General features: G+C 52.4%; 1 protein-coding gene across 6 annotated transcripts; it reads right to left on the reverse strand.

Annotated features, from left to right (window-relative positions):
* Positions 1–155: 155 nt before the first annotated feature.
* ZNF444 (zinc finger protein 444) lies at positions 156–20,029 on the reverse strand. 6 transcript variants are annotated; one of them, XM_055309511.1, is made up of 4 exons: positions 18,836–20,029; positions 11,149–11,492; positions 2,858–2,942; positions 156–1,217 (listed from the first exon to the last, which is right to left on the reverse strand). In XM_055309511.1, the coding sequence occupies exons 1-4, from the start codon at positions 18,912–18,914 to the stop codon at positions 637–639; spliced, it is 1,089 nt and encodes a 362-aa protein (XP_055165486.1). In that variant the 5' UTR covers positions 18,915–20,029; the 3' UTR covers positions 156–636. The 6 variants fall into 6 exon arrangements, with proteins under 6 accessions (XP_055165486.1, XP_055165487.1, XP_055165490.1 ...); XM_055309512.1 differs by lacking the exon at positions 18,836–20,029 and adding an exon at positions 18,327–18,456; XM_055309515.1 differs by lacking the exon at positions 18,836–20,029 and adding an exon at positions 18,252–18,440.
* Between the last annotated feature and the right edge of the window lie 4,476 nt (positions 20,030–24,505).

Here is a 24,505-nt window from a genome sequence, read left to right on the forward strand (position 1 = left end):
GAAGCCACAGGTGGAGATTAGAACCCAGTGGGGTCTGGCACCAGGCCGGTCCCTTCCATTGATGAAACCCACTCCTGCAGCTCCTCTCCAGGCTCAAGGAGAGGAACTGGGGATCCGAGGTGGGGCCCGTCCACACAGAACTAGGACTCCGTCCACACCTCTCATCAATAACTTTATTACTCTCCAGATGCTGGTGAATTGTCTCCGCCAGGCTTCCCAGGAACAGGCATCTCTGTCCATCACATGCCTTCCCAACCGCAGAGAGGGGCAAGATCAAGGAGCTCACTAGCAGAGCCCGGTCCACCCCGTCAGAGGCATCGCCCCTTCCCCTTGCCCTCCCCCACTGGAGAGGGGTCACCTTCCTTGGTCTCCTCTGGATCCAGGGCCTGCCCGCCGCCCCTGCCCTGTGCTCTGCTCCTGGGCTCCCAGGCGGCACGTGAAGAGGGAAGAGAGAGGCGGGGTTTATGGATGCACCTGCACAGAATGGGAGGGGCTGGGAGGCTGCGAGAACCCAACAGGGAAGCGTGGACCAGGACAGAAAGAGCAGAGGAAACAGAAGGTGAGAGCGCCCGCCAGTTCAGACAGGAGCCAGCGTAGGAGGAGGGCTGTGGGCCAAGAGGGGCCGGCGGGCGGTGGCTACCCCAGGGGCCAGGCCGGGAAGGGGGCCCCGCTCCCAGGCCCGGGCGCCGCGCCCACACCGCCCGCCGCCCGGCCGTGGATGCGCTGGTGGCGCAGCACGTGCTCACGGCGCCCGAAGCCCTTGCCGCACTGCCAGCAGGCGAATGGCCGTGCCCCCGAGTGCGTCTTGCGGTGGCGCACCAGGTGCTCGCGCCAGTAGAAGGTCTTGCCACACTCGCAGCAGGCGTGCGGCTTCTCACGCGCGGGCAGCGGGCGCAGGGCCGGCCCAGGGCCGCCAGGGTGCGTGCCGCGGTGGCGCCGCAGGTGCTCTTTGCGCCGGAAGGCCTTGCCGCACTCGGGGCAGGCGTGCGGCTTCTCACCCGAATGGCTCTGCCGGTGGCGCAGCAGGTGGGCGGGCTTCAGGGCAGACTTGCCGCACTCGGGGCAGGAGGTAGTGCCTGGGGCGGCCAGGAAGGCAGGCAGGCCGGGCGCAGGGGGCGCCGCGGGGGCCGGTGGAGGACTGCCTGGCTCCTGCTTGTAGGGGCGCAGGGCCTGGGCATCCCCCGTTGCCAGCACCTCAACCCCGGAGGCCGCATCTCCTGTCAGGCAAAGGCACAGAGTGAGGGCAGGTGGCTCTGCACTCCGCAGGGCGGTGCAGGGCACAGCTGGCTGGAGAAGCTCCGGGATTATGGTCCGTGTCAGGGTTGGGGGGGAAAACTCAGTGCCGGGAAACCATGGCTGGGGAGGAAGACTGACTGCGGGCTTACCATCCCTGTGTCCCTGGGACCCAGCACAGTGCTCAGTACACAGTGCAGAGTCAGCCTAATAAATAGATGCATGTGTGGATGCATGGATGCGAGCTTGATGCATGAAGGCAGGTCAATAGGTGGTAGGTGGATGGGGGAGGAGATGGAAGAGGGTACGGATAGTTGGCTGGAGGATGGATGGATGGATGAAGGAGTGGGCCAGTGAGTGGGCAGATGGATGTCTAGATGGATGGAGGAGGAGGACAGTGGGGAGATAGGCCAATGGATGAGCAAGGAGCCAGACTGATGGGCAATAGTGGGTGGGGGGATGGATGATGGACAGATGGGTGGGTGGACAGTAGGTGGAGAGGTGTGTAGAGTGCATGGGGTGCGGGGATGGATGGATGAGAGAGTGGGGACAAAGGGGAGACAGATGAATGAATGAGCAGGGATGGGTAAATAGTATCTAGGTGGGTGGTGGGTTGACTGCATGATGTGTGAGGGGGGTGGGTGGCGTCTGAGTGGGCATCAGGGTAGACAAATGGAGGGGTGAGTAAGTCAGGTGGTTAAATGAACCTCACATTTCTAAGTTTTTAAACTGCTCTAGGGAATTCCAGGGAGATAAGCAATGGGCTTCTGTCTGATTTACTTCACAAGACCCAGCTCATGATTCAGTCTACAAAAAACAGTAACAGGGCAACAAAAAAGTGTGAACCTCCTGCCCCCCACCCACACAATTTCTCCACGCCAACCACCAGGTCCCAAGCCTTGGCATCCTGGCCTGTGTGGTGGGTGTAGAGACACTACTATTGGGTAGAAGCCACCATCCCCACCCTCACTCTGGCCTTGACTTGCTGTGTGGCCTTAGGCAAGCTGCTTGAGCTCTTGGGACCTTGGGTTTCTACTGTTAGACATCAGCTTCCAGAAAGCAGAGTGTACCAGTGGGCCAGCCAAAGGAGGTGCTGGCTTGGTGCATAACAGCATATTTAGAAATGTAAAAAACGGGGGCACCTATGTGGCTCAGTGGTTGAGTGTCTACCTTTGGCTCAGGTCGTGATCCCAGGGTCCCAGGATGGAGTCTCACATCGGGCTCCCTGCAGGGAGACTGCTTCTCTCTCTGCCTACGTCTCTGCCTCTCATGAATAAATAAATAAAATATTTTTTTAGAAAAAGACCATCTTTGTTAAAAAAAAAAAATTGTAAAAAACGTTGGAAAATCAGGCAGTGTCATAAAAATCCAAACTTCTGTCTTTTCTTGAGAAAAAAAACGTTTATGTAGGGGCCCCTTCCCATGTGGCACCATAGGTAGCAGGGGAGCTGGCAGAATGGTACCTGGCACATGCCAACAGCTGACTGCACTGCTGAGTGTGCTATCCTGTCTGACCCCTCTGTGCCCTCCACAGCAGGGACACAGGAATGTTCACTGAGCAAATGCATGATGGGCAGGCAGGAGGGGGACCCTCTCAGGGTGAGAGAGAAAATGAGCTACTCACCTAAGGGCACCATCCCACCATCATCTTTTCCAACGCTCACCCTGGAGCCTTCTGCCACATCCTGAGGTGCCCTCACCGCTGGTCCCTGAAATGAGAGATACCACACTCAGAAATGAGAAACCATAGCAACAGCCTATAATTTTTCTCCCCCACAACCCCTACTACATTTAGACAGTCATCAAGTCCTATCATGTACTCCCAGGGAAGCAGTCACCAGGCCTCTTGCCAGTCACCATGGAAGGAACCATTTGGGGAGCAGACCCTCCAGCCCCCAGGTGACTCCCTCATAAGAGACCCTGAGTCAGATCAGCCCCAAATTCCTGACCCAGAGAAACTAAGACAACAAATGTTTATTGTTGCAAGCCTCTAAGTTTGGGGTGATCTGTTATGTAACAACAGAAAACTGATAAAACTGCTTTAAATCTTACCTTAGCTTCTTACTGCCCTCTGGATAAAGTGCAAACTTCTTGACAAAATACACAAGAAAAACACATTAGCTATCTCTAACTCAGGAAAAAAAAAAGTAAGCTCAGGAATGGAATTCTTCCCAGCTCAAACGGTGGCCCACTTCTGAGCAGGATGGTGCCAGGGAGGAACACCAAAGGTTACTGAAAATGTTTCAGGCTATTTTAGGTGTCTTTATGCTATTGCCATTGTTTCTGAAGCCCTTGTCCCCAAGGGACAGATGAGAATCCTGCTGCTGATAAAGGAGAGTTGACTCCTGAGTTCCACATCCAATCCTCTTCTCATATTTTACTTCTTTCAATTGCAATGATTAGGATGGAAGTCAGTTAATGCCTAAAAATCTAACAAATAGCAAGAAGATTCTACAGGGAGCTTCTAGAGCCTTTCCCAAACGTGCACCATTTGAGATCTGTGAAGGCCCATGTTTGGTGGTGGCAGGATGAATATTTTACGTGGTCATCTTTTTGCTCTAGCAGACTGTAAACTGGCTCCTGACCACTCATGCAGCTCAGGATGTTAGGGTGCCACAGATACTGACCCACTGCTTGCTTCTGCTGTGGCCCACAGGCTAGAGTTCCCTGGCCCCACCCCCTCCTGCAGCCCCACCTCTGGCCAGGTCCCTGCCTAGAAGTCCACAGTAGAAAGCTAATTGTGCCTTGAGCATGCCAGGTTCTCTCAAACCTCCACTCTTTGGCACATTCTGTTCCCTCTACCTGGAACTCCCTCTTCCATCCCCCTTTCCCTATCTCCTATATGTCCTTCAGGACTTGACTGAAGCCCCATCCCTGCCACCACCCACAGGTTTATGACTCCATGTGATTTAGCAACAGCCCCTATATCCTGGTGCCTATCACACTGCACTTTTCAACAGCTTTGTTGAGGTTATAATGGATGGACAATAAATGCATACATTTAAAGCATACAATACAGTTTCAACATGTATACTCATGAAACCACCATCACAGCCAAGATGGTGACCCTATCAGCCCCTGAAAGTTTCCTTATGTACATTTGTGGTGTCTCTGCCTCCCCACCATTACAAGACAGCAAATGCTGACACGCTTTCCATTGCTAAAGGGCTGTTTTCATATTCTAGAACTTTATATAGAACCACAGAGTAAATAGGTACTCTTACGGGGGGGCGGGTTGTCTTTCATGCAACATAATTATTTTGAGATTAAGGATATTGGCCTATAGTTTTCTTTTCTCACAGTGTCTTTGGTTTTGCCCACAGATGGAGCTGGGAAGTATACCTTCTTCAATTTTTGGAAAGTTTGTCTGAGTTGGTATCTCTTATTCCTGAAATGTTCAGGAGACCTTCCCAACAGAGCCAATTGAACTGTCATAATTGTATTTTTATGCCTGTGCTTGCCTATCTCCTCCTATAGACTGTGGGCTCCAGGAGGTCAGGGACTGGCCTGCCTTCCGTGGTATCCCTAGTGCCAATTCTTTTAATACCAGCTATACTGAGACATAATTTACCTACTGCAGAATTTCCCCACTGGAAGTAAAATCAGTGGACTTTAGCATATTCAAAGTTGTGCAACCATCCCCATTTTTGGAATATTTTCATCACCTGCACCTAAATCTCAAACCCAGTAGCAGCCACTTCCCTTCCCTGCCCCAACCTCTGGGAACCCCCAGGTCTTTTGTGTGTGTGGAATTGCCTGTTCTGGATGTTGCAGTAATGGAATCTTGTAATCTGCATTTCCTTCCGACTGGCTCCTTCCCCCTTTCTACGTCACGTCTTCGACGGTCACTCCAGCAGAGTGTCAGTGCTTCAGTCCCTCACGTGGCTGAATAATGTTCCCTTGTGAGGCTGGACCACATTCTGTTTATCTATTCCACCAGCAGACACATGGGTCATTTCCACTTTTTGCCTTAAATCAGGGAGGCTGCTGCCCTATTGCCATTCACCTCGTATCAGGCACAAGTTTTGTGTGGACGTGCATCAAGGAGTGGAACTGCTAGCTCACACACTTCCCTTGGGGCTGCTCCATTTCACATTCCCACTACCATGGAGAGGGTTCCAATTCCTGTGCCTCTTACGACAGTCCTCAGTAGATACCAAGCAAGTGAACAATGGATGGGTAAAAGGGTCAAACTGCCTTTGCTCTGATGAAGAAACATTCCCTGAGGGCAGCCCCGGTGGCACAGCTGTTTAGTGCCACCTGCAACCCAGGGTGTGATCCTGGAGTCCCGGGATCGAGTCCCACGTCCGGCTCCCTGCATGGAGCCTGCTTCTCCCTCTGCCTGTGTCTCTGCCTCTCTCTCTCTCTCTCTGAATGAATAAGTAAATAAATCTTAAAAACAAAAAAGAAAAGAAAAGAAAAAGAAAAAGAAAAAGAAAAAGAAAAAGAAAAGAGAAAAGAAAAGAGAAAAGAGAAGAAAAGAAACATTCCCTGAAAAGGGTGTCAAGGGGGTCCCGAAGCATAGAGTCAGGGTTTGGCACAAGGCCAACTAGATCCATAGACGTCTCCAGTCACAGAGCAGCCGCTGCCTGTGGGACCCTGAGCAAGGCACTTCCCGCCCTGGGGTCAGTGCAGAGGGGCTGAGGTGGTACTCAGTCTCACCCTGAGTCCTGACACAGGCTGGCAGATGCTGAGGGCACAGCATAGGAACCCCCAGCTCCCTGACCCTCAGTGGGGCTCCTGTAACCCACCGGTGACATCTGCCCAGGTGCAGCAGGGCAGGAGCAGGACGTGTGGCAGGTGCCCGCCATTCCTGGCCTCTGCTGCAGCTAGGTCGGCACACCCGTGAACAGAACCTGGGAAGCGGTAGTGCAAGCAGGCTCTCCAGAAGATTCTAGGGTACATATAAGTTTGAAACCTTCCCTCCTCTGAATGTCCTGGGTCTCTGGTTTGGGGTCCCAGACATGGGTTGCTAGACTGCAGAGACCAAATCCACAAGAAGATATCCAGGCAGAGTGGCCACAGGGATGAGGTCGGGGCCCTGAGGCAGGCACTGAGGGCGGGGGGTGGGGGTGGGGTTAGCCTCCAGAGGAGCTGGAGGCTAGCGTCAGCCATGGTGCAGTCAGCCGTGTTTATACAGCTGACCCTAAATAAAAACCCTGGACACCAGGCTCAGGAGCCTCCATGGTCAGCATGGGCAACACTACTTGGTGCTGTTCCCATGGCGCCGCCCGGAGAGGGGGTCTCCTGCATCCTGCCCTGAGTGCCACTCCCCTCAGTTCATTGTACTCTGCATCCCTTCACGGAAACGAATCTGAATTGTGAGCACACCAGCTCTCATCAAGTCCTGAGTCCTTTGCATGAATTCCTGAACCCAGGCTGGTCCTGGGGACCCCTGAACTTGCAGGTGGTATCAAAGCAAGGTGTCTTTGGGGGAACCCCTGAGCATGACACACTGAGCTGCCAGCAGAAAGCATCTGTGGCACCTAGGACACAAGTTCAAGTGTGAACTTCCTCGGTCACATATTTATTCCAGCTCCACCAGGCTGGGGGAAGGAAGAGCAGGGAGGAGTGGGAGAGTGAAGGCAGGAGGCCAGACCACGGCCCTGGCAGGCCATGTTAAGTCAGCAGGATGTTTCTGCCCCATAGATGCAGGGTCTGGCCCAAGTCCTGCAGACCACCTGGCTTCATCACTGCAGCAAGCCCTGCCGGCTACCCGGAACCCCGAGCAGGCTGCCCACCTTCACCACTCCAGGCACGCTGCTCCCCTCACCTTCCGGTGTACTAGCCCTGCCAGTTCCACCAACCTTGGCTTTCACATGTGACAGCTGACCCGTGCTCCCTTCCTATGCTGCGGCCTGCCCTCACAGCCCCAGGAGGCCCCCAAGTGCTGACCTCAGAGGTGCAGACCAGTGAGCGTTTCCTGTTGTGCTGACCAGACAGGGCTCTCCCAGCCCCCCCTGCCTGCCTGCCCACCAGCTTGCCTTTGGGTTTCTTGGGCCGGCAGACAGGCGACCCCTTGGCTATTGTGTGCCTGAGAACAAATGCAGGTCACTGACCACAGCCAAGTTGGTCCTGCCCCGTCCATCTCCCCGCACCTCCTTCCCTCACCTGTGGAACAGACCAGGCTCTCCCTCTACTGCGCACTCCCTGCCTGAATCAAACCTCTTCTCTAAGGGTGGGATGAAGAGAGGCCTGGTAGGCTACTCACTGCTCCCTGGCAAGCACTTTTTTGAGCACCTACTATATATCAGGAACTACCGAAAGGACCAAGTACACATTGGAGAACAAGAAAGACATGGCCTCGGAGCCTGAGAGCCTACGTGCTAGTCACTGCTAGACACACCATGAAAAAGTAACGAGTTCCATGAGGCCAGCTCAGCCATGGAGGGATTCTCTTGGCCCCTTGGAATCTGAGGAACCAAGAAGAGCCCTTAGAACTATGGAAGCTCACACACTGCTGGGGTGGCGGACAGATGCCACAGCCCCTTCAGGAAGCAGTTTGGCAGTTTCTCCTAAAACCACACACACCTGCTATAAAACTCAACCACTGCACTCCAGGCAATCTACTCTGGAAAAAAGAGAACTCGTGTTCACACAAAGATGCACACCCAAGTATTTAAAGCAGTTGTATTCAACATCACCCAACACTGGAGACCACCTTTGAGCCTTTCAATGAGAGAAGGACAGAGAAATTAGTGTACCCACACCACGAGATTCTATTGGCATGAAAAAGGAATCAACTATTGACCCACTCAACCACCCGTGTCAATCTCACAGGCATCCTGCTGAACCAAAGACCAGTCCTCAAAGCTCGCACACTGTGGGTCCTTTATGTACTTCCCTAGAAGACGGACTGTGGACTGGTGGCACATGGGACCCAGGAGTGAGGAGCCCGTGAGGGTGGCATGTAGGGTTCTGGGGTGAGGGAGTCCGTGAGGGTGACATGCAGGGCCCACAGTGAGACCATAACACTATATCCTGACTGTGGCAGTGGCTACAATTAGCTACCATGTATTGACATGGCAAAAAACTGTACACCCCCCCCCCCCGACAAAACAGTTAAAAATACACTGAAACCATGGCCACTCATACCTGGTAACAAGAGAGTAAGCACCTGAGTATGAGACCCTGCCACAGTGTCCCTCAAAGTTCCCACGTTCCAAGTAGCCAGGGTTTGGAGCCACAGCCTGACACCAGCACATGCAGAACGCATCAGGGAAGGCTCTGCTGAGCATAGGCAAGAACCCACACACCAGAGACACCCTCGTCCTGAGGCGTTTGTCAGACTCCAGCTTTACAGGTCCTTCTGCCACAGTCTGCACAGTCTGAATGCAATGGCCTAACACCCAGGCTACGGTCACTCTTCACGCCTTCTGCTTTAAACAGCAGCAGAAGAGGATCCCTGGGTGGCTCAGCGGTTTAGCGCCTGCCTTCAGCCCAGGGCGTGATCCTGGAGTCCCGGGATCGAGTCCCGTGTCGGTGGGATCCCTGGGTGGCGCAGCGGTTTGGCGCCTGCCTTTCGCCCAGGGCGCGATCCTGGAGACCCGGGATCGAATCCCACATCGGGCTCCCGGTGCATGGAGCCTGCTTTTCCCTCTGCCTGTGTCTCTGCCTCTCTCTCTGTGACTATCATAAATAAATAAAAATTAAAAAAAAAAAGAGTCCCGTGTCGGGCTCCCTGCATGGAGCCTGCTTCTCCCTCTGCCTGTGTCTCTGCCTCTCTCTCTCTCTCTGTCTCTCATGAATAAATAAAATCTTAAAAAACAAACAAACAAACAAACAAAACAGCAGCAGAGGTGTCACCAACAGTTCTGTGCGATCATGTAGGACAGCACCATCCCGGTCCACCGCTCCTGTGGACAGCTCCAAGCCTAAGAGTGCTCTCTTACCAGAGAGGGAGAGAACAACTCCCTGGTGCGCAGGGTCATTTCCTCTTGAAGCAGTTGGAAAATCACTGGGAACCACAATCCCGTGAGACTCTGACGCCATGCTCCCACACCACTTCCAACTCCTCTGCAGCAAGCACAGACGGTGCCCTGAGGGTGTCCACATCCTGATCCCAGAGCTCCTGACTGTGACCTCTGTGGCCTCATGTGGCAAAGGGCTGGGACTCTGCAGGTGTGACTGAATTAGGCTCCTGATACTAGGCCCAGTACCATTGTGAGGGTCAGGGTCAGGAGAAGATGTGACCTTGGAAGCGGGGACAAATTATTCCCTGGAGCCTCCAGAAGGAACAGCCCTGCCCACACCTAGGTTTCAGGCAGACCCGAGTCAGACTCCTGGCCTCCAGAACTCCAAGTGAGTCTGGGTCGTCTTTAAGGGGCGGCATCGGTGGTGATGTGTTAAGGTGGTGCCTGGTGGCGACAGGGAACAATGACCCAGAGAAGAGCTGCAAGGGGAGGACACAGAGAGGTGAAGCTCATCCCAGGAAGTGGGGGAGAGTGTATCAGCTGGAGCCAGACCAGAAAGGAGAAAGGGGCCAACAAGACCACGGCTGCGTCCCTAGCACCTGACATGGGTGCCATAGGCACTCACAGTGGATGTTCTGCCCTCTTTCTGACTCCTCACACCCTCCTCCCCACTGTCCCCTGGCCTCCAACCTCATGCTGTGCACACATCCATGCCTGCCAACCTCTTCACAACCTCGAAGCCTGTGCACTGGCTGCTCCCTCAGCCTGGTCACCCTCCTCCTGGCTGTCTGCACACCTTGCTACCACTCACCGCACAGACACATGTGGCTGCTGAGCGCTCACAAAGGTGACAAATACCGCCTGCCGAGATTGCAACAGCTTGGCTACCCTGAGTTCAATAAATTAAGTCCCCTTCTTCCTTTTCACCCTTTCTAAAAATCCCCTGGAATGTTCAGGGTTACTGACAGGGCTCACATCCTGTTTCTCACTGGACAACGTGGCTTTAAAAGGAATCAGTGGGCTGTTCCTACAACAGAAGAGTAAAGGTTTTTAGTTTTAAAGGCCAGGCCATCTGTCTACTTCCACACTGTCCCACTCAGTCCTTGTGAAAAAAGAGCCACAGGCACTGTGTGAACACATGGGCTGGGCTGTGCACCTGTGAGGTTCTGTCACACTCCATAAGAATGGCCAGGGGACAGACAGGCCTGGCCCACAGGCTCCGATCAGGTGACCCCTTCTCTTCAGTAAAGCGTTTAGCCTTGTCCAAGGAGAAGGTTGGCCTCTGCCCTCAACCACCAAGAGGTGACCTCTAAGCCCCTGGAGCATTCTACCTGATAGGATGTTTGTGTGGGGGCCTCAGGCCACACTGGACAGTCCAACAGCATAGGTTATGACGGAGACTTTCAGACACCCAGTATCTGCTCGGCCTCCAGGGAAGTTTGAGGCCAAGGGGTCATGCTGGCAACCATGGAGCCCCAACAAAATACTCAGAGCACCAAAGCTCAAGAAGCCACCCCAGCTGGCACTATTGCATGCACATGCTACAGCCAGGCCTCAAGGCCATCCACATCGCTGTGAGAGGACAGCTGGAGGCTGTGCACAGGGCTGTCCTGGAGCCCTGCACCTCCACCCCTTGGCTGACCAAATCTGCGTCCTTCTGCCATGAAAACTCTGTGAGCAAGATGGCTTTCAGACAGTTCTGGGTCCTTCTCCTGAATCATTGAACAGGAGGGCAGTTTCAGGGACCCCAAACTTGCTGGGAGAGTCAGGGGGGTCTCAAGGACCACCCCTTTGCACTGTGCTCCCAGCTAGATGTTCACACAGCCCCAAAGCCTCCCCACCCTCATCAGTTTGCTTACAGGGACCAGCAGCCCTCTGGAGAGCAGAGGCAAGGCGGTGATGGGGGAGGCCAGCATCCAGCCAGGCAAGGTGGCAGCAGAGGGACCTGGGCAGGAGCAGCACCCCCAACCACCTCCCCATCCCCTGCCAACCCTGCGCTCACCCAGAGCTCCTCCAGCAGGGCCACAGCCTCCTCCCCACTCTGGGGCTGCCGGCTGCACACCCAGGCCTGGATGTCAGCAGGGAGGGCGCTCAGGAACTGCTCCAGCACCAGTAGCTCCAGCATCTGCTCCTTGGTGTGCACCTCAGGCCGCAGCCAGTCTCGGCATAGGGCGCGCAGCAGGCCCAGGGCTTCACGGGGGCCCGGTGCGTCACCCAGATGGAAGTGGCGAAAGCGGTGCCATGGTGAGTCCAGGGTCAGGCCCTCAGCAGTTTGGCCTTCCTGCTTCACAGGCTGGGGAGACAGGACTTCCATGGGGTCCGTGAGCCCCACAGGGACAGCAGTGCCTGTGGTGAGGGAGGTTCAGCGCTGTGAGAGCCTGGCTCAGTGATTTAGAGACCACAGCCTCCTGCCAGGTGCATCCCTAGCAATGCCCACTAGGAGCCGAGTGACCTGGCTTAAGTGCTGGTGCCTCTCTGTGTCTCAGTGTCCCCCTGTAGTTGAAGTGCTCCCCTACCTTGTACAGCCAAGGCAGGAGTGCCTGAGAAGGAAGGTGCCCTGCACACAGCAAGTGCCAAAGGAGGGGAGATTCAGATCCCCGTCCTGGAATGAAATGGGCTCAGATCCTGGCCTTGCGCTTCCCTGGGGGTGACTGTGGGTCCCACTATTCCTCAGTCTCCTCTCGGCTTCATGTGAGGAGTGAGCATACAAAAAGCTAGGAACAGAGTGCAGCACCAGCCAGAGCTCAAAAGTCCCAGAGCTCTCATCAGAGCCACTGTCATCGTAACTGCTCACCCCACATCCCCAGCGTCCCCGGGAGCAGATGCTTCAGGATGCCAGGTCTAAAGCCACCTGAACTGCTTCCTGATTTGCGATCCCCCAAATCCATATGGAGTTCTAACCCCAGCACGACGGTATTTGGAGGTGGGCTCTGGGGAGTGACTAGGAGCACTCGATGTTGGGTGAAGCAGGTAAAAGCTTTGGTTAGAGCACAAGGACGCTGTGGGGAATCTAATGCATGGCATGGTGGCTGGGGTTCATGAGACTGTGCTGTCTGCCCGAACGCTGCCAAGGGGCTGAACTTATGAGTTCTCCTCACAAGAAGAAACAAGTGTGACTGTGCGAGTTGACAGACGTGACCTGAACTCGCCATGGCGACTGCGTCACAATGTACTCAAGTCAGATTGTCATGTGTAACTTAACACAACGCCGTAGGCCAATCCCATCTCAGTAAAATGGGGAAAAGAGACTAAGGGAAGCCATAGGGATGAGGCCTGAAAGGGATGGGATTGATGCCCTCAGGGGAATAGAAATCCTCCGTGAGACATATGCTGGCTGACTGTGGTTCTGTGCCTATGGTTCTGACACCGAATCTGCCTACATTTGCCCTTGGACTCTGGTTCCAGAGCTAAGACATAAATGCCTGTTGCTGAAGCCCCTGTCTGTGGTATTCCCATGGCTCCCCATGCTGACCCATACACCAATGGCCCCTGATCACGTCTGGGGAAGGGGAAACATGGTGGACTGCAGGGCTTCACCTACACCCATTCTCCCCTTCCTCCTTGGTGGAATCCCTCTACCCAAGAGGCTGTATGAACACAGGCTCAATGCAGAAGCAGATGTGAAACCCCACAGTCCTTTTTTAAGTCAGACATTAGAGAGATTTGCAGAAAAATAATGTCACATTTCCAATTTTTTGTTTTAAAAACATGGCTATTTTCCATTTAAAATGTTATTTATGGGCAGCCCCCGTGGCCCAGCGGTTTAGCGCTGTCTTCAGCCCAGGGCATGATCCTGCAGTCCCAGGATCGAGTCCCATGTCGGGCTTCCTGTATGAAGCCTGCTCCTCCCTCTGCCTGTGTCTCTGCCTGTGTCTCTCTCTTTGTGTCTCTCATGAATAGATAAATAAAATCTTTAAAAAAATAAAAATAAAAAAATAAAATGTTATTTATGCCCATATATGAAAAATTATTTCTATTTCTGAATGCATTAACAAACACTTAAAAATTCCTTTGGCCTTACTCTTTAATATGATATGGACTCAGATACAACTGCTATAATTAAAAATACTTTGGGGGCCCTCTCTTCCTTGGCACCACCTGCAGAAGTGGCAGCCATTGATTGCTGGGCATCATGGCTGCTCTCAGACCTCTGGTGAAGCTCAAGATCGTTGAAAAGAGGACCAAGAGGTTCATCCAGCACCAGTCAGACCAGTATGTCAAAATTAAGTGCAACTGGCGGAAACTAGTTGCATTGACAATAGATTACGCAGAAGATTCAAGGGCCAGATCTTGATGCCCAACATTGGTTACGGGAGCAACAAGAAAACAAAGCACATGCTGCTCAGTGGCTTCCAGAAGTTCCTAGTCCACAACTCAAGGAGCTTGATGTGCTGCTGATGTGCAACAAATCTTATTGTGCAAAGATTCTCACAATGTATCCTCCGAGAACCACAAAGCCATTGTGGAAAGAGCAGCCCAGCTGGCCATCAGAGTCACCAATCCCAATGCCAGGATGCGTAGTGAAGAAAATGAATAGACAGCTTATGTGCGTGTCATATTTGTGTTAATAAAACCATAAAACTAAAAAAAAAAAAAAAAAAACTTTGGGGGATGCGTGGGTGACTCAGTGGTTGAGCGTCTGTCTGCCTTCAGCTCAGGTCCTGATCCTGGGGTTCCAGGATCGAGTCCCACATCGGGCTCCCTGAAAGGAGCCTGCTTCTCCCTCTGCCTATGTCTCTGCCTCTCTCTTTCTGTAAATAAATAAATAAATAAATAAATAAATAAATAAATAAATAAATAAATAAAATCTTAAAAAAAAAAATAAAAATAGGGCAGCCCGCGTGGCTCAGCGGTTTAGTGCTGCCTTCAGTCCAGGGCGTGATCCTGGAGACCCCAGATCGAGTTCCGCGTTGGGCTCCCTGCATGGAGCCTGCTTCTCCCTCTGCCTGTGTCTCTGCCTCTCTCTCTCTCTGTGTGTCTCTCACGAATAAATAAAATCTTTTAAAAATAAAATAAAATAAAAATAAAAATGCTTTGATATCTTCAATAATTTTTAAGAATATGAAAAGGTCCTGAGTTCAAAACCAAAGAGCCACCCATGGGGCAAATCTGGCCTGCAGCCTGTTTTCTTTTTTCTTTTTTTTTTTTTTAAGATTTTGTTTATTCATGAGAGACACAGAGAAAGAGAGGGAGGGAGAGACACAGGCAGAGAGAGAAGCAGGTTCCATGCGGGAAGCCCGATGTGGGACTTGATTCCAGGACTCCAAGATCATGCCCTGGGCCGAAGGCAGGCACTAAACCGCTGAGCCACCCAGGGATCCTCTTTTGTTTTTTTTTTTAAGATTTTATCTTGGGCAGCCCGGGTGGCGCAGTGGTTTAGCACCGCCCTCAGTCCAGGGCCTGATCCTGGAGACCCAGGGTCGAGTCCCACATTGGGCTCCCTGCGTGGAGCCTGCTTCTCCTTCTTCCTGTGTCTCTGCCTCTCTCTGTGTGTCCCTCATGAGTAAATAAATAAAATAAAAAAAAAAGATATTATCTTTCAGTATTCTCTACACCCAATGTGTGGTTTGAACCTACAACCCTGAGATCAAGAGTCGCATGCTCTACCAAGAGAGCCAGCCGCCCCCCTCCTTTTAAGATTATTTATTTGAGAGAGAAGAAGAGTGAGAGAGGGAGCACAGGCAGGGAAGTGAGGGAGAAGTGGGCTCCCCGCTGAGCAGGGAGCCTGATGCAGGGGCTCAATCCCACAACCCTGGGATTAGGACCTGAGCAAAGGCAGGTGCTTAACCGCCTGAGCCACCTAGGTGTCCTATTCCTGTTTGTTTTTTTAATTAAAGTTTTATTGGTACATGGCCATGCCTATTTGCTTATGCATGCTGACCTAAAGGATGGTGGAAGACCAACATACAAGGGATCCTGGATGACCCTGTGGGTCACCTCATTGACCCAACCTAGAACACCTCTTGCACTGTTACGTGAGAAAAAAAACAATATTTTCTATCTGACTTGAGCCACTGTATTTTGGAGCTTCTTTGCTACAGCTGCTTGCAATCGATCATAACTATAGAACAGTTCTCTTGACCACAAGGCAGGAGGTAGACAGGGGACTCTGACCAATGAGACTTAAAAGAAAGTCTGCATTTGGACGATTTTTCTTTTGATACAAGAAATTTCTGTGGCCAATTGCATTTTGCAGCAGAGCGAAGGGGGTCAAGAGAAAAGATCCTTAGCCTGTGAGTGGCTGGGCTGAAAGGTCCCCTAGAGGGGCTGAGTGCCACAGCCCCCCTTAGCATATCCCCATTCCTAAGCCTGCCACTCTAGATGCAAATCACCCCACAACAATCAGAAAGGGTTTTTTTCCTCAATATAAATCACGTTATGTCACTTCCTCACTCAAAACCCTCTGACTGCTTCCTTAATACACAAGGTCTGGCACTTGCCTACATTTCTTGTCTCTTACCATTCTATCCCTGGCTCTCTATACTCCAGCCACACTGGTATCATGTTCTCAGACTAAGGCTAGTCCTACACCAGGGTCTTCGTATCTGCTATTCTCTCACCTTTAATCTTTGCTCAGCTGGCTCCTTCTCTTCTTTGAGACCTCTAAGCAATTTTCCCCAGTCAGAGAGCCTCCTCAAACCATCCAATTAACACAGCATCCACACACCCTTCCCTGCAGTCTCCTTTACTAATTTCTGTTTAGTGTTTTACAAGATGGGGTGTTATATTTGTGTGCTGTCTTCCCTCAACAGAATTTAAGCTTCATGAGAGCAAGAGACCACACAGAGCCCAGCATGCTGGCTGGCACTCAGAAAATTTAAGGGATGATCAGTCCTATGAAATGAGTATTATTGCCCCCATTTTGCAAATGGAGAAGATAAAGTTATTTTGCCCAAAGTCACCCACCTAATAAGTGACAGAGCTTAAACTCACACCCATGTCTGTGTGGTTCCACAGTCAGTCTGCAACATCACCTCCCGCCCACCCATCCCTCCATTCAAGAACTGACTAGCTTGGGAGTTATAGGGAAGGGTTCCCAGAAGACGGGGGCCAGAGCTGAGTCTCCCAAGATGTATAGAAGCCTACCCTGCTATGAGAAAGCTCCCTCCTGGATGAGATGGGAATCTGACCTGAGGGAGCTAGGCCTCAGGCATCAAGCCGAAGGGCCCTGCAGTCTCAAGGGGGGTCATGGGGGTTCAGGGATAGCTATCAGCTGCCAGTGAGTCCCTAGGAGCAGGGCCAGTTGGACCCTTCTATGGATCCTGGGGTCAATACCCTGAGAAACCACACACTAAGTGCTAAGTTAGGTCGTTCTACCATGTGAACCAATCCTTATCATCCACTGAGGTCCAGTGCCACATGCTACCTCCACTAAAGCATCTCTACCACTGCTGTGTCCAGCCCAACCAGGCACCCTGGAGGCCTTAGGAGACAGCTACCGAGTGGCATCTGTCTCAAACTGCGGGCACACACACACACACACACACCCCGGAACTGTCCCAACAGCTCTGTGCATTGGGCACCACTGTGAGGAGGAATGCACACTCAAAGGCAGGATTCAAACGGAATCGCGTGACTCCAGAGCCCACAAAGGTTGCAACCAGCACTTCTGCAGGTCGCCTTCAGGTAATTAAATGGTTAAGAGGTGGGCTCTGGACCTTGGCTGCGTGGCTTCTACTTTCCGCTCTGCCATTTATCCACTGTGTGACCTTGACATGACTTGCCCCTGTGTGGGCTGAATTTCTCCACCTGTAATACAGGACTGGTAACTGCTCTTCCCCACTAGGGGTTGCTAGGAATATGAATTAGAAGTGGCCTGTCATACAGCAAGCGCTCAATGAAGACTTGCACGTCCACTGCCGGGTTTGCAAACCTCCGCACTAGCCACACGTGGGGCTGGATACCTCCGTACTGTGGCAGCTGCCCCATGGCGTGTGAAAGGTTTATCAGCATCCCTGGCCACTTTCCACCAGATGCCAGCAGCTATCTCTGCGACTGTGATATCCAAACATGTTTCCAGATATTGCCACGTATCCCCTAGGAGGCAAAATTGCCCCTGGGCTGAGAGCCACTGGTTCACAGGACAAATATTTTCTCAGAGCACAGAGTTTTGGAGCAAATCCCAGTTCTGCCGCCTACCAGTTATTTGTCCTTGGCCTAGGTACAACAGCACCTTTTACACGCGGGCTCTCCGCTTTCCTAGGCTGTAAAATGGGGAGAAAAACCCTCCATGCAAAAGTCACAGTTTGAGTTCAAGACCCGAGGAAAACAGTCCCTGGCGCTAAGCAGGCGCTCAACCTGAGTCGGGGCTGCACTTAACTGTTGCTCCGGGACGTGCTGGGGGACAGGGCACCCACGGAAATCTAAACCAGCATCAGAATAGGGGATCAGCACTCCAACGGGGGACACTGAGGCTCAGAGACTGAGTGCACGGGGAACTTTGGGAGGCGAACCCAGCCCCGTGGCACAGTACACCTGCCGGCCAACCGCCTCCCGTGCACCGGGCTCCCGACGCCGGCGCTCTGCACCCAGAGAGGAGCGCGGAGGGCAGCCCCACGCTCGGACTCCCCGAATCCCGCCCCCTAGGACCGCCGCATCCCCGACCCCCCGGCGTGGGTCCCGGCGCACACGCCCGCTTCCCGCCCGACCCCACCCCGGCTCCTCCCCCTCCCGGGCCCTCCCTGCACCCCGCCCCCGGTTTTCCAGTCTCCCGCGTTCTCCACCGCAAGGGGCCACAGCCCCCTCCCCTTCCCGACCTCCCCCAGCCCCTCCCCCTCCCGTTCCCTCTCCCATCCCCCTCGCCTGCCTCCCGCTTCGCTTGGCCCCCTTCTTCTCTCCTCCCCCCCGCCTCCCTATCCCACCGCCCTCCGGCCTCCAAGCCCCCTCTCCCCAAAGCGCGTCCAACCGCCCCCTAACCCCCCTTCCCCCTCGCTCACCTCACTCTCCCAAACGAGGCCCCCCAAGCCCCCCCTCCTCACCTCGTCGCACATGCGCACAAAGCTCACCGAGACTCCATGCCCCGGCAGGCTTTGCGCCAAACTCACCCGTTCCCCTCCCCCAACCCTCAGACACCGAGTCTGTTCCGCGCCCCCTCCCCGCACCGACCTCACCCAGAACTACATTTCCCAGGAAGCACCGCGGCAAAAGGACGCTTCCCACTGACCGCTCGCCGTGACGAACCTCGCTTGCCTGTCTCCCAGTAACTCTGAACTACATTTTCAAAGGTGCTTCGAGCACGGCCAGCGGCCTATTTGCCCAAGCAAACAAGGCCTCTCAAGGTGCCGGGCTTCGAACTACATTTCCCAGAATGCATATAGAGCTTCCCATTGGCTCGCGCCCGGCCGGACATGCGTAGACGTGCCGACGGGGAGGCTGAGGGACGGAGCAGGAGGGGTCATGGCGGCGTTGTCTTGAGGCAGGTGGAAGTTGGAGATGGGCTGTCTGGGCGGGCAGGCGAGGAAGAGTGGCCCCACCGGAGTTCTGCGCCAGTCAGGCTTTCGGGGCGCGTTTCCGTGACGACGGGTCGCGATTCGTCCGCTTCCCCGCCCCGGAGGCGCTGACAGGGTCCGAGTTGGCGCGCATTGGGACGGGCGCGGCCGGGCCGACCTGGGCTCCCGGGTTAGCTCCCCCCGCGTGAGCCTGGCGCACAGCTTCTGGCCTCAGTCACCCCCCCCCCCACACACTCCTACGTGCATCGGGAGAGGGTGCTCCGGGCACACGTCTTCGCCGTGCTCCCATCGGACGGGGCGCCTGCCTCAGTTTCCCCATCTCGGAGACGGGAAGATGGTGTTTTCAGAAATCTTAGGAGATGGGCCGAAGCTCTGTGTGCAGGTGGACCCAGGGCCGACGCCGACTCACAGGCCGCGTGGGCCGCTGCGCAGCGTTGGACGTAGGGCGTCCCCACCTCCTTGCTCCTGTTGTGAAGACGCTTTGGTTAAACCAAGTAACACCCCCACCACCCCCGGTTTACCAGCGGCTAGGGGCTGGATCGGAACTTCCTGCTGGGCCCACCTCTCTGCCCCCACCCCCCTTACTATTGCCTCATGAGTTCCAGCCAGAGAGGCCTTTCTGTTCCAGGAACACGCCGGGCTTGTTCCCACTCACATCCCATCGCCCACTTGACCCAAAGCGGAGGTAGGCAGGAGCTATATCGCTCCCTACTCCCAGCAGAGAAGCGCTTCTTCAATCCTACTTGCCTCGGCGTCTGAGAAGGTGAACCTGGCGTGGGCCCAGATGTCCAGGCCTGACATGGAAGGGTCACTCTTGGTTCTCCTGTTCCATCACCCCCCACGTCCAGTCTATTCAGCAGGCCCTGTTGGCGCTGCCTTTAAAGTGCTCACAGGGATCCCTGGGTGGCGCAGCGGTCTGGCGCCTGTCTTTGGCCCAGGGCGCGATCCTGGAGACCCGGGATCGAATCCCACATCGGGCTCCCAGTGCATGGAGCCTGCTTCTCCCTCTGCCTGTGTCTCTGCCTCTCTCTCTCTCTCTCTCTCTCTCTCTCTCTGACATATCATAAGTAAATAAAAGATTAAATAAAATAAAGTGCTCACATTTTGTCCACTTTCCCGCTGCTGTCACCTGGCCCAAGTTCCCTTGACGTCTCACCTGGACAACAGCATCAGCCTCCCCAGAGTGTTCTGCTTCTGCTCCGGCCTCCTATCCCTGTACACATGTACACGTCCCTTCACACAGCAGCCAGAGGAATCATTTTTGCATGTGATAAGATACATGTAAAATTTACCATTTTAACCACGTTTAAGTATACAGTTCAGTGGGTTTAAGTACACGTTGTTATGCAACTATCACCACTGTCCATCTCCAGAACTCTTGCAAAACAAAGTCTGAGGGTACCTGGGTGGCGTGATCCTGGGGTCCTGGTATGGAGTCTCGCATCCCTGCAGAGAACCTGTTTCTCCCTCTGCCTATGTCTATGCCTCTCAAGAATAAATAAAATCTTAAACAAAATTGAAAGTCTGTTCATTAAACAACTCCCCATTCTTCCTCTCCTAGGGCCTTGTACCCCATGTAAGTGGAATTATACAGTATTTGTCTTCGTGGGACTGATTTCATGTAGCATAATGACCTCTGGATTCATCCATGATGTGGCATGAATTCCCTTCCTTTTTAGGGTTGATTAATAATTCATTATATATATGCATATTACATTTTGTTTTTCCATTCATCAGAGGACTCGTAAATCTTAAATAGGAACATGTCATTCTTTTGCTTAAAACTCTCCAGTGCAAACCCTTGACTGGCCTGCAAGGTCCCACTTAATTGAACCCCTTCAGATCCACAATTCTTCTGGCTTATATGGTGCTTTGATGCAAATCAGAAAAGGTGCCTTCAAGGAGCACCAGGGTGGCTCAGGGCATGATCCTGGAGTCCCGGGATCGAGTCCCACATGGGGCTCCCCGCGTGGAGCCTGCTTCTCCCTCTGCCTATGTCTCTGCCTCTCTCTGTGTCTCTCATGAATAAATAAAATCTTAAAAAAAAAAAAAAGGAAAAAAGAAAAGGTACCCTCAAAAGGACTGTGGGACTGGGATCCCTGGGTGGCGCAGCGGTTTAGTGCCTGCCTTTGGCCCAGGGCGCGATCCTGGAGACCCAGGGTCGCATCCCACGTCGGGCTCCCTGCATGGAGCCTGCTTCTCCCTCTGCCTGTGTCTCTGCCTCTCTCTCTCTCTCTCTCTCTCTCTCTCTCTCTCTCTCTGTGATGACTATCATAAATAAAATTAAAAAAAAAAAAAAAGGACTGTGGGACTGAGCCAGGGCATGGGTGCGCAAATATATGGAGAGCAGCCACCTTGTCCCACAAGGCCAGGCCCTCAGCCCAATACCACTTTCCTTCAGGCATGATCACTGCTCCACCACAATGGCCCAAGGGTGCTGAGTCAAGTCCCAGACCAACCACAAGGCACCACCTGGGTGCTTATTAGAAATGCAAATTTTTGGCCCCCACCTCAGACCTACTGAATCAGAAACTGGTGGTGGGCCCCAGCACCTTGTTTTAACAAGACCTTCAGGGGATTGTGATGTACTCACCAGCATCCATAGGTCTGGCATTCAGCAGCACATTAGAATAGTAACCCCTTCACAGGATCCTGGTGTAGTTTCATGGGTGAATACACACAAAGCACTTAGATCACTGTCTGGTAGAGTAAGGAGTTGGTAAACAGCTATTTTTTACTCTACCTATTAACTGATAAATGCAAGCCCATCCTAGATGCAACGATGAACACGACGCTTGCCCCCTTCTGTTTACATGAAATAAGTCCACTCAACCCTTTCCAAGTCAAGTTGTCTATTCAAAAGTGACAGAAGTCATACAAACATATCCGGGGCCAGATTCATGAGATTGCAACCTGTAAGTTGCACAGGGTCCCATGCTCAGAACGCCCATGCTAGAAACAAATGCTGGTGAGGATGTGGAGGAAAGGAACCCTCTTACACAGTTGAAGGGAATGCAAAGTAGTGCAGCCATTCTGGAAAACACAGTATGGAGGTTTCTAAAAAAATTTAAAATAGAATTATTCTATGATCCAGAAATTGCACTACTGGGTATTTACCCCCCAAATACAAAGATACTAATTCAAAGGGATACAATCACCCCTATGTTTATAGAAGCATTATCAACAATAGCCAAACTATGAAAAGAGACCAAATGTGCATGGACTACTGCTGGTTAAAGAAGGTGTGTTATATATACAATGTAATACTACTCAGCCATCAAGAAGAATGACATCTGGCCATTTGCAACGACATGGATAGAAATAGAGGGTATTAAGCTAAGCAAGATAAGTCGGAAAAATACATACCATATGATTTCACTCATGTGGATTTTAAGAAACAAAACAAACGAGCAAAGGAAAAAAAAAAAAGACAAACCAAGAAACAGACTCAACTATAAGAACAAACTGATAGTTACCAGAGGAGAGGTGGGCGGTGGTGGGGGGGGGGGAATGCAGATTAAGGAGTGTACTTGTCATGATGAAAAATAAATAAAATGATTAAAAAAAAAAGAAGCCCCCCCCACCTGCTTAGTGGGGCCCTCCTGGTCCATCTTGGGATTCTTAACCTCCTTTTTAAATTTAACTTTTAAAAAATATTTATTTATTGGGGGGAAGGGGGGCAGAGGGAGACAGAGACTCCCGAAGTAGACTGCCCACTGAACGCACAACCTGATGTGGGGCTCATAACCTTCAGATCATGAGTGAGGTAAAAAAAAAGGAGGGGGGCAGCTCAGGTGGCTCAGTGGTTTAGCGCCGCCTTCAGCCCAGGGCGCGACCCTGGAGGCCAGGATTGAGTCCCGTGGTGGGCTCCCTGCATGGAGCCTGCTTCTCCCTTTGCCTGTGTCTCTGCATCTCTCTCTCTCTCTCATGAATAAATAAATAAAATCTTAAAAAAAAAAAACAAAACAGAACAGAATCATGAGTGAGCCAAAATCAAGGGTTGGCTGCTTAACCAACTGAGCCACCCAGGTACTCAACCCCCTTTTTATTTTATTTTAAAATTTTTAAAGATTTTATTTATTTATTCATAATAGAGAAAGAGAGAGAGAGAGAGAGAGAGGGAGAGAGAGAGGCAGAAACACAGGCAGAGGGAGAAACGGGATCCATGCCAGGAGCCCGATACGGGACTCGATCCCGGGACTCCAGGATCGCGCCCTGGGCCAAAGGCAGGCGCCAAACTGTTGACCCACCCACGGATCCCCCCAACCCTCTTTTTAAAACATGGGGCCCTGCATTTTCATTCTGCACTGGGCCTCACAAATTAAGTAGCGATTCATGTCAGTGTCCACACACACAGCTGTTTCTCCAGCATTCGAGTGTACCATAAATATTGCTGAGGAATAGAAAGAAGGAATGACTCCCAAGATGTCTTCCTTCCAATTCTTCACCTGGTAACATCCTACACTCCTGAGCAATCCATTCAGTTGCTTCCTCCTCCAGGAAGCCTTCCCAGACCACTCCCACCCCAATAAATCTGGGTGAAGGGCCTCATCTGAGCTTCTACATCCGCCCCCCTCTCCTCCCCCCACCCTCCACCCCCGGCCTCCCCATCTTGTGCTTGGACTACTTTTTGTATCTGCCCTGCTCATGCTCTGGTGAGCAGCTCAGGAACAGACACCCAGCTGTTGCCAGCTCCCAGCTTGGGGCCTCCCTGTGAATGAGTAAATAAACATTGAAGGAAAGTGGTTCTTACCTTACTTCCCAGGCCTGAGGGCAAAAATTCTTTTGGCAGCAAATTTGGCCCATATCCTACCAAAGCTTCTGGGTTCCTTTGTAGCACTGCTATAATTATTACTTAAAATAATAATTAACATTTTCTCCTTTGTATGGTGCTTTAAAGCAGGGAGATCCTCCAGGGTGGGGAGGGGATTTGGTTCATCCCTAGGTGTCCAGTCCCTGGCACCCGGAGGCTCAGGTAATGTTTATTGGATAAATGGGTGATGGACGAGTGAGTACAGAGTGAGCCAGTCAGTCTGGAACCCCACAACAAGGGCTTTTGGGGGCTGGATTGTGAGTGTGAGTCACCTTCCCCAGGCCTCAGGAAGCACTTGAGAATGAATAGTTAAATTATGAATGAATTGCTTAATGACGGGCACACACTGCCTATTATGTTATTCTGCACTATGCCCTCTCTGTGGGACTGCAGAGCAGATCAAAGCATCAGCCCATTTTACAGCTGGGACAAGTGAAGCCTTTTCCCAAGAGACAGAGTGAGAGAGAGGCATAAGACTGAAGTTTCACAACCAGCACTGGTGTGGTGACACTGTTCTCTGTTTTGTGGTCCTTGGTGGCCCAGGTGACACGTCTTCCACTGGCCGAGAGAGGTTGGAAGTGAAAACTGCCTTCCCTGCCTCCCTGCAGCTAGGGCTCTGGGGGTGAAGTCAGTTAGATGTACTGGGACATGGGTTGGAAAGCCGATCAAAGCCACCAGAACCGTCTGCATTTGAAGATTGAATGTTCTGGGGAACTGGTCCCAGAGAAACTTAGTGCAGGGCGGGGTGGTCAGGGAGTCATTCATGCTGAGGGGGAGTGCATGATTTCTGCTGTCATGGTGCATTGGTCTGCTGGAACTGCCACAGCAAGATAGTGCAGACCTGGGGGCTTAAGCAGCAGAGATTTATTTCCTTTCAGTGCTGGCAGCTGGAAGTCCAAGATCAGGGTGTCAGCAGGGTCTCACAAGCACTGATTTGGAGGTAACAAATTTTCACAAATAGGCAAATCCTCAGGTACAGAATCCATATAGAATGAGGATCGACATTTTTTTTTAAAAAAATTATTAGTTTCATTTTTTCAAGAGAGAATTACAACCAAGCTTGAAAATAACACTCTTGTATAAATATGAAATGGAGG

This window comes from Nyctereutes procyonoides, unplaced genomic scaffold (assembly GCF_905146905.1).
Source record: "Nyctereutes procyonoides isolate TBG_1078 unplaced genomic scaffold, NYPRO_anot_genome, whole genome shotgun sequence".
NCBI lineage: Eukaryota > Metazoa > Chordata > Mammalia > Carnivora > Canidae > Nyctereutes > Nyctereutes procyonoides.

Excerpts from the sequence above, each read along its gene's own strand:
- ZNF444 (XM_055309511.1), bottom strand. The coding sequence starts at position 18,914 with ATGGGGAAACTGAGGCAGGCGCCCCGTCCGATGGGAGCACGGCGAAGA. Across the intron at positions 2,943-11,148 it reads CCCTGCTGGAGGAGCTCTGG|GGACCAGCGGTGAGGGCACC; the intron begins GTGAGCGCAGGG and ends CTCTCATTTCAG. Across the intron at positions 1,218-2,857 it reads TGGTGGGATGGTGCCCTTAG|GAGATGCGGCCTCCGGGGTT; the intron begins GTGAGTAGCTCA and ends TTTGCCTGACAG.